Source organism: Adiantum capillus-veneris, chromosome 17 (genome assembly GCF_014529385.1).
Source record: "Adiantum capillus-veneris isolate H3 chromosome 17, ASM1452938v2, whole genome shotgun sequence".
Taxonomy (NCBI): Eukaryota; Viridiplantae; Streptophyta; class Polypodiopsida; order Polypodiales; family Pteridaceae; genus Adiantum; species Adiantum capillus-veneris.
In genome coordinates, this window is record NC_140947.1 from 113,692,581 (window position 1) to 113,702,927 (window position 10,347).

Consider the following 10,347-nt stretch of genomic DNA (forward strand, 5'->3'; position numbering starts at 1 on the left):
TGTAGGTCACGACTATACTCATCGACAACAGCGAAGATCTTCCCATGTACTTTGAGTAGCAAGGGACTTTTAGGTCTTCCCTCAATGATCTCAGAAGGTGATTTTCGCATAGAAGTATGTATAGTAGTATTGTAGGCATACTCTTCAAGAGGTAAGTACTTTTTCATTATGAGCGTTGATCCACATCGGTAACATATGTATTTAGTAGATCGAGTATCATAAGATTGGCTATCTCACTTTGGCCATCCGTTTGTGGGTGATAGGCCAAAGAGAAATTCAATCTTGTGCCTAGATTTTCAAAGAGACCTTTCAAGAAATTACAGGTCATTCCAGGATCTCTATCTGACATGATGGATGTTGGCAATCCATGGTGTTTGAAAACCTTGGATATGAAGAGAGCTGCCATTTGGTGTGCCTTAATAGTCTTTTTGACAGGAATAAAGTGTGCTTGCTTACTAAACCTGTCGACTATTGACCATATTCTCTTATTCCCATGGATAGACTTCGGTAATCCAAAGATGAAATCCATGGATATACTATCCCACGGTGAATTTTGGATAGGCAATGGTGGCTGGAGTAATCCATGTTTCTTTCCTCTATCATACTTGGTCTTTTGGCATACTACACATTTTGAAACATACTCTTGTATGTCCATTTTCATGGTATGCCAATAGAAATATCTATCTACTCCTTTAAAAATAGGTTGAATGCCTCTATGCCCCACATAGGGAGGATCATGGGATTCATACGAAGGGAATCGGTAACACATAGCCTATTGCTGTGGAGAAGATAACCATCCTACAAGGTGAATCGTTCTTCTTTCTTCCCCAAATTAAGGGCTGACATTATGTCTCTAAAGTCACGGCCAATAGCATACTCATTTATCATAGAAGATAGATCATTGTGAGTAGCTATAGACACCGCATTAACTTTTGGTCCTCACGTGAAAGTGCATCAACCACTTGACTGTGCTTACCAACAATGTGAGCAATATGGAAATTAAATTTGCAAAATAAAATTTTCCGACCTCATTTGTTTGTCGAAAAGCTTGGTTTATGTCATGAAATACTTGAGACCCAAAGCCGCTTAAATGGCATATTATTAATCACCTTTGCCTTGCCATAGGAAATGATTTGATTAGGCATGACTCATGAAGCCAAGTAAGGCACCATTAAGTTAGTACTCTAGATTGCTAAGAAGCTAGACTTGTAGTGCCAAGTGTCATAAGTGATAGTAGTCACCATGTATGCGGTGCTAAGAAGCTAGACTTGTACTGCCGACAATCATCAGTGGCAGTAGCTACCATGTATAAGGTGCAAAACCTGGAATCCTAACTCAATGGTGGCATGCTTGACTTCATGAGTAATGCCTAGCTCGGCTGAAACATCTTCTATGCTAATTCAAAGGTAAGTGGACTTGATAATTAAATAAGATATGAGTATTGATAACAAATTATTGGAAGCACGTACGCACATACACACAATACACCATGACATTGGACACTGACACATGCATATAAGAACAATACACACTCGCACATGTATAATTGGTGTGTGCACACATATTCTCTCATGTACATCGCAGTCATCTATGAAGGTCATGCTTCTATTCAGAAAATAAGGATGGAACGATTGCAGTGATGACTTGAGAATCATCCACTGCGAGCATCAAGGGCCTTGTCCTTGCTGCATATCTTAGTGATTTTGCAAAGAAGGAGGTTCTAGCGTTGTAGATAAAGCGGCCTCATCCTTGAGTGGATATAGCTGGTTGCCGAGCCTCTTCTTAAGGTAAAAAAGGGCATCAATCATGGCTTTTTCTCCGCTAGCCAAGCCTACAATATTAGCTGCCGTTTTGGTGGAGACACAATGCTGGTAGCAAGCAGATGCAATGCTTGTAGCATCGCATACCTCTTGTCCTTAGAACAGTTGTAGGATCAAAAGTGCTCTAGAGTGAGCTGAAAGAGATCCAAAGCCTTAGTTTCTGGGAGGGATGGTAGGTAATCGAAGTGGTCAAGCATGTCCCGCAAGCCAATTGACTATTGTCCTCTTCCACATGATCATTTTTGGTCTCGATTGCACCCTAGAGCTTAGAAATGATGCCCCAACACCCTCCTATGCATAAAACACATTTTTCTTATGTAAATCTTGAGTTATGAGCAGGTTTACAAGCAGGTTTTCCACAACAAAAACACAATTTTACCATGAGGAACATGATCATTTTTTGTCTCGATTGCACCCTAGAGCTTAGAAATGATGCCCCAACACCCTCCTATGCATAAAACACATTTTTCTTATGTAAATCTTGAGTTATGAGCAGGTTTACAAGCAGGTTTGCCACAACAAAAACACAATTTTACCATGAGGAACATATAATGTTGCGAAGATCTTTCACCTTTGATCGTAATCAAGCAAACAACGTTCCATACAAACAATTTGCGAGGAAGTATTGAGAAAGAAGGACAGTACATAGTGCTATGCAAAAACATTATACGCTTATTATCCAAATAAAAATTAAAAAGTCTTGAAAATATTTACAAAACCTGCTTTGTCATCCTCTTCACAACTCATCCAGTGGGAGAGAGCCTTTGCCTTTGTTTTCTAGGATGAACATCCATCATAGGAATTCAAAATTGGAAAGTGTCCATGTAGGGCCTCCCAGTCTCAGAAAAATCAAGAGTCAATAGTTTGCAACGAGATGCTTTAAAAGACCTTAGAGAGGAAAATCATAAGTTTTGTTCGTTTTCTTATAGCTAGAAGTTGGAACTAGAAAGGACTCCTTCGACAACAATTAGCAAAACTTGAACGGACTTCCCCGACCACAATGAATGTTCGCTATTGGGGTTGAGAAACAAGGCACACAGACCATTTCATGGCTGCAATGAAGGAGCTTTAAGATGGAAATGATAGTGGTGAAGAAGGGCATGGGTACAGGATTGTGGAGAGAGAGAGAGAGAGAGAGAGAGAGAGAGAGAGAGAGAGAGAGAGAGAGAGAGAGAGAGAGAGAGAGAGAGATCAATCCACATTTCAATTCCTTTTTGAGCAAAACGTTGCTAGAGATTATTTGGATGCATACGCACAAACACTTGCATGGTATCTCATAGTCTACTGTTAGATTTCTTTTATTTTAGAGCCAGTGTAGAAAGACCATATTCTATACTCTTTATGAGCGAGGCTCAAATTAAGGCTGCCACATGTCTTCCAAAGCGGATTCCAACTCAAACTCCATACTCTTTATGATTGAAGCTCAAATATTCAAGCAATGAGGCTCATATGTTTAGGTGAGGCGAGCTAAGGTTTATGGACGTTATTTGTAACTCTGATATATCTCCTATCGTTTTTCCTGCAGCGTATACTATAGATTATGTATTCTTGCCACGACGCAGCTTTTTTTGGGGGGGAAGGCCGATGCTTGTCTCTGGTTGTTGATGAGTGTCTAAATCTGCAATCCATGTAGATTGGTTAGGTAAATAAAAAAATGACGGTGCTACAGAGGAATGAATGGAAGCTAGTGATACTTGTTATCCATACTTGCCTTGGTCTATCGCAACTGGCTCATATGGGGAGGCTGGTTGTCCGTAATTTACTGCCTTGTGTTTACTGTAGTGCCATGCTACCTTCTGGATTTTGATAGGTGGGTTAGTTGCATCGTGCGTGTGGTGTGCCAAAGTCATGAAATTTGTCAAGATAGCGGCACAGTTGTCTTGAGTTGCTTTTGAAATTTCAGCCAAATCAATGTTGTATCCAAACCGCAGCTGCTCCATTGTGTACAATGTAACTCCTTCAATTTTTGTGTTGAGGAGTTGTTGTGATTCAACATTACGTTACATACTCTCATCATCCTCGTACTCGATGTTAAGCTCTTCAAGTATTTGCTTCATGAGACCTACAGGATGTAGGAGCAAGCTTGTTAGCATGACAGATAAAAGGCATTATATTTTTCTTTTCTAATAGTACATGTTGTCATTCCGTCTGTGCTTGGTGTGGCCATCGTTTTCTCGAGAGATTTATATCTCACGTCGCACTTATGCGTGAAGTTGCGACGCTCTTGAAAAGTATGGAACCCCTCAATATACGCATGGGGTTTCTCGCCTGTTGAGTTTTCCAATCTCATCTACTTAGTCGTAAGGTAAAATCTCTTAGGTTGTATCGCTGGTTGCGTTTCCTTTGCGTTGTTCGTGTATTGCTTAATGAGCTGCATAGTAAGATTAGTGATTGATTTGCATGTGTATACACAGGCAGATGCAAGATTAGAGAAGCTTGCAAAATGTACCGTGTTGTAATCCATTGTTTGATTCAGTTTCCTGCACGTAAAAAAATTTATTTTGATGACCTCTTGCAGTATTTATGAAGCATAAGATCCGAAAAACATTTAAACACAAATGAATGAAGTGAAAAAGGGAAGAGCAGTAAATTTACAGAAGGTGGATCAGAGTGAGCAGGGGTGATAGGGAAGGTGTCTCATCAGTGCAACATATTGAACATGAGAAGTCCACAGAAGAGAAGATGAGCAATTCAACAAAAATTCATGCTTTATATAGAAGGAAGTTACAAGGAGATTTCATCTGTTTAATAAAAAGAGGAATTGATACTGAAGAGGGCGTAGGAAACATTCCTGGCTAGAAGTTTAAAAATCTAGATGGTGTGAACATATCTGACATAGGTAGCTCTAGTAAATGTAGCCTGGTTCGCTTAGTGACGCGCGACAGCATCACGTATAGAAGGCTAGGGGAGAAAACTTCTTTTACAATGAGCAAGACGTTGGAGTTGATTGTTGTGCCTTGGGACTTGTGTCCAGTCATAGCATAGGCGAGGGCTAGTGGGAATGTGGATTTATGGTACAGTGCCCATTGAATGTCCGTCTGCTATGCTTTGACCGTCGAAGTGTAAGTTCATGTTTGGACGTGTCGAGTGTGACTTTGATTGCTTTGACAACTCCTTCTTCATCTTGGAGGATTTCATCTACGCGACATAGGGAGCCATTGGCTGCTCCAATTGTTAAGTCTATGTTCTCTGTTATCAACGCCTTTGCTCCTTCTGCTATTCTGTCAATTGCGTGTAAGTCGGGATCTTCAAGCCATGCTTGGAGCTCAGGGACGTTGTGTGCATTTGTCTTGAGGCCGATTTGGATGATGTGACTATGCCGATGGAAGCGTTCCAAGAGAAGGTTATCATAATATCGAATGTCACTCTTGTGTGTGCAAATGATTGTCATATTCCTATTCATGTGTTTCTCTATTTGATCCTGCGTTATGATGCGATCCCCGAGCGCATCGTGAATCTCTTTCTTTCTGACTCTTATTGTATTGAGGAACTCTATGAAAGAGATATCTTTTGCATGGCGCACTGAGCAAGACATAATGTACGTAGCAGTGGACCAATAAGTGGAGCTTGTGATGTGGCATGAGTAGCAATGATCACTTGGATGCCTGCAGACCGGCGGCAACTGTGCCAAATCACCGAACAAGAAAAGCTTTTTATCTTTGAATGGGTCTAGCAGTGTGTCGTTGGTGACATTCACAATTTGTCGTACTATGAGATCAAAAGTTTGCTTTGTCAACATAGAAATCTCGTCTATGATAATCGTGTCTTCTTCTTTGATGCTGACGTATCTATCATCAGTTTCGGAGATTGATAGGGGATATTGTTGTGTGCACACTGGTATCTTGAATCGGTAATAGACAGTTGTTGCGATCATGCTTAACCTCGTGGCCGCTGCACCAGTCGAAGCAGCAAGTGTGACATTTTTCCCTTGCATTATGAGTTGGCTTGTGATATATCTTATGAGGAATCTTTTGCCACTGCCAAGAGTGCCTGTGATCACATGCAGACCACCCTTTGCTGCTGTGAGCTTCTTGTAGATCTCTACTTGTTCAGACCTCAGTGACGCGTTCTGGACGTTTTGAAGCTCGTTTAGAAGGGCAGAGATGCGAGAAGTCGTGTCCTATTGCTTGTAGTCTGTTTGCACATCTGGAGATTGAAATGAGGCAGCCTTTGTTGAGGATGTCTTCTATAGTATCATGTTGTGAAATTGGTGTGTTTGATCTGTCGTGAGCATATTTCTTTGTGTATACTCTATGATGTACATCTCAAGGTCCTCATCTGTCAGTATCAAATTTCTAAGTTTGCACTCAAGATAGTATGACCTGGACGTGTTCTTCAGTGAGAGCAGCTGGGATTCATTTCTGAAGGTGATGCTCTTTAGCAGCACGTTGTAAAAGAAAGCCTCCAGATGATTCCCTGGGTGGAAGTCTGTGAAACGGACCAGTCGGTGTTGCCGCTCCAGCGACTAGCTGTAGGTGTTCGCCTCTGAAATACTTTTTTTCCTTTGTTTCCCCTTCGTCAATGTGTAATTCTTGTGGAAGTCGTAGAACGTAAGATTCTTCAGAGTTTGTGGCCGTGTGCAGTACAGATCGATAGGGTGCATCACAACATCATTGTTGTGAGAAATTATTCGTTGTCGTAGTGCCGACGGTGATGAGTCGACGTATTGGACAGTGTCGCTCTTTGACATGATTGGGATTTGCAAACAATTTAATGCCACTTCTGTTGCTGAGATAGGCTTCGACAGTAAAGAGGCTGAGATCAACTTCAATTTCACAGTGTCAAGGCCACCTAGGCCTAAGCGCTCTGCATCTTCTGAGTGGATGTTGAGATGGCCCATTGGTTAAGTTTTGAGTGCATACTTCAAGAGGTAGTAGGACAACGATGAATTGGTGACCCGCTGTATATTCATATGTGCACCCCATAGCAAGAGCAGTGTAGGGTGGTACGGTACAACATTTCTCTCTTCATGCCAGGGCTTGAAGTATTGCCATTTGTGATTTTGTTTGTTGAAGACTAGGTTTGGATTTGGCTACGCATGAAATGGAAACCCGTGTTTACATACTCCATCTCTTTGACCGTGGTAACAACTTGTACGGCACTTGTGAAGTTGTTTCCTGAGCACAAGTTGTCGGAGGTGGCTCACTTCTGCCAATACCACAGTGCTAGTTTGTGGCGGGATGTATGTAGTTATCTCAGCAGATAGTTGCTCTTTGTCTTCTTCATGCATCCACAGTATGACATGAGCATGCAGTGATCCTCTATTTTGGACCTTGTATCTAACCAAGTGGTGTTGCACACGGCCCAACACACCTTTCGCAAGTATATATTTGGACATAAGCATTTGGAATTTATTGTGGAAGGTGAGGGTGCATTCGACTGGGCAGTCTGTTCAAGTGAAGGAGGCGTTCAAATGACGTGCAATTAGCTCGATCGTGCCAATCTCATGCCATCTTGTGTCTGTGACCTCATCAGCAGTGAAAGTCAAGAAGAAATGAGGCATTACCCATTCGTCCACCATTGCTATCAAGTCATTTAGGTTCTTGCGGTGCCACGAGCAGGAGCCTGGCATGCTGGAAGGGGTGCTGTACCGAAGCACATGTCTCACAGTATCCTCGTCAGTTGCTGTATTATTGGCCTTCTTGTAGTTTTCAATGTCCCTTTGCAACAAGCTCGTGTGTGTATTGTTAGCCAACATAAGAGCCTGCTTTAGTTGGTACATTATGAGAAGGTATGGCTTGTACAGGGTGTAAACGGAGAACAGAGTCGATGCACGTATATTTACATATATACTGAAGTTGATTTTACCATCATATTGGCCTTTCACAAAAGGGAACATGAATGGAAACGTTGCCGTCTCTATTGTGATGTCGTTCATGGAGCTTGATGCGGCAGGCATGTCGTTGGGCTTGAAAGTAACTATTCTCTCGAGCAAGTGTTGACGGCCACGGAGCTACAGAGAAGCAAATTCGTAAGTATCGCTAGCGGTGAATGTTCTTCTCCTGGCTGGTTCAACGATGTTTTCGATGATGCCAAACATCAAACTCGTGTCAAGCTGCGCCATCATTGCAAACGGTGCGTTGTCTTGTTGGTGCTGGATGATCTTGCTCACACTATCTTGACTTAGTATGTAGAGGCCAAGCTTCTTATTCGGTCGTTCAGCCATCGACATGTACTTCTGTAGTAAGAAGTTGTTTTCAAGATTGAATGCAAGTATGTCTGCCACTTGTGATGTAGCTAGGTCTTGCTCTGTGAAGGTTGTTCTATGCTCTTTACTCCATGATAGTAGAGGGTTATCTAATATTAAACGTCTGTCTAGTGTACCACATGCAATTGTTGTCACTGTTGAGATGGCATTGATAGATATGTCGATGACGCTAAATAGTTGCATGTGAAGCTGATTTCCGTTCAGTATTCTTCTTGTGTTGTCTAGAAGTAATGGGACACAATATCTACGACGTGCACTTGAGTTCTCACAAGTAGAGCACTGCACCCATTGCGTTTCTATTTGTGTAGCCTCTAAGCTGGATACCAGTAGACTGCTAGCAAACATTGCAACCGATGTCTCGTCTAGAGCTCAAGTACAATGAAAAGAGGCACTTCTTTGGATGAAAACTACACCACGTAAAAAGCATATGATTAAAGGTCTGAATGTCGTTGCTATTTCTGAACTCCATCGGTGTACTAAATCGACAATATCAATCCATGATTGTGAGCATGGTAGAAATCTACCCTTATTCTTCATTGAAACGCGATGTCTCGCTTTCGATCTGCTAAGGTGTATCCTACGCTTTCGGTGATGGTCCATTGAAGGCTTCAGTCGGACTCAATCTTAATGGTTCAATGCGATCAGAACCTTGTGATATTTAGCTACTAGTCACGGCTAAGCAACGGACAGTTCAAGCGTTTGAAACAACTATGTACCTGGTGCTGGATTGCGCTGTTGTGGGGTTTCGGACTGAGAAGAGGCAAGCGGTAGCTGATTTCTTGATTGTCCCTTGCAAAGAATAAGTACGAAGCGTTAGAAAAGTAATAGCACAATGTTTAAGTATCTGAGAGTAATCTCATTATTTGTATGTGTTCTTTATCTCTTATGTTATAGAAAAAAACGAAAACGTGCTGGTGTCCCTGCACGGGGGAGTTTGCACAGTCCTCCCCAATTTTTATAATACGAGGGAACGTGCCATTCCCACGGCAGCATGCAATTTTCGGTGTGTTCCTTTTTACTGTGTCCTTAGTGTTCAAGATTAAAATGTGGCACTTTGTACTCACCGCACGTTGGAATATGTCGCCGTTGCAAATGTAGAGGAGTTGTGTCCAAGTTTCTCTTGATCTGTCTGCAATTTGTATTATAGTTTCTCCCATCAAGAGACACTTGGTACAATACAATCTTTGTGTTCCTTATGACCTAGATGATGCAATGAAGATGGAAAGATTTATGCATCACGAGCATAACATAAACTTTGTAGAAATCATTAACAATCCTAAGCCTCATTCCCAAGGCCTAAACACTTTTGAAGGTGGAGAGAGCTAGTGGGGAATGAGGATAGGGAAGAGGAAGAAGAAACATTCCATACGGGAAATAAATAGTTGCTCACTTATCATCACTCTTCTTGCTAGATACATAATAGCACAGTAAAGAAGCTGTAGAAGATGGCAAGCTTAAGCATTGAAGCATGGATCTTGGTTGGATTTGCATTCCATAGCCAAGAGCGTTTATGTAGGCTCTCACTTCTCAACAAGCTTGGAGAATGAGATGGAGTTCCTCCCTTTCACCAAGTGAGAATGTACTAAAAAAAGTGAGTGTGTGAGAGGTGTATATCCCCCAAGCATACCCCTTGCTTGCTTTGGGCAAGGCCTCCTTTTTGCTCAAGCTTCAAGCTTATTGGACCCCTCTCTCTATAGACAATCACATGCACCATGCATTTCAAGCACATCGGTAGTCTCTGGACCTCCCTACCCCTTTTTTTTTGAGAGAGAGAGTTTATAAATATCTTGATATTTGTTGAATGGAACTAGAAGCTCATTGGACCCCTCTTTAGCCCAACCAATAAGATTCAAGCACATCATGTGGCCAAACATAGAGTCTGACATGTGTCCATGTGCCCCTTGAGAAAGGGGGGGCCCTTTGGTTGAGTGGGAGGTTAAGTCAAAGATTCCCCTAAATTTTGGGGCTTTTCCCCTCCTTTGTAGGGTCTCTTTTTGACTCAAGCACCTTACCCCCCATGCATGGAAAGCTTTTCAAGCACTTCTCATCAAGCATGAAAAGCACCTCAAGCACCTTAGCCATTATGCATGACAAGCACCTCAAGCACCTTAGTCATCAAGCACGGTAAGAACCTCAAGCACCTTAGTCATCGAGCACGACAAGCACCTCAAGCTTAGGCCGCGTTTCCACCGTAATCTCAGCCCTAGTTTTCCTAAGGTCAAAGGACTTTTAACACTAACCACTAGAGGTCTTTAATGAAGCTAACACTAAGGTATTTTAAGCTCCATTAGCTAGCTGGTCTTTGATTGACCATCTCTC

General features: G+C 42.0%; 1 protein-coding gene across 1 annotated transcript; it reads right to left on the bottom strand.

The window, feature by feature from the left end:
- Positions 1 to 4,812: 4,812 nt before the first annotated feature.
- On the bottom strand, positions 4,813 to 6,660 carry LOC147437901 (uncharacterized). Its single transcript, XM_086486637.1, has 2 exons — positions 6,304 to 6,660; positions 4,813 to 5,889 (listed from the first exon to the last, which is right to left on the bottom strand). Exons 1-2 carry the CDS (start codon positions 6,658 to 6,660, stop codon positions 4,813 to 4,815), a joined length of 1,434 nt encoding a protein of 477 aa, XP_086342763.1.
- Positions 6,661 to 10,347: the final 3,687 nt, after the last annotated feature.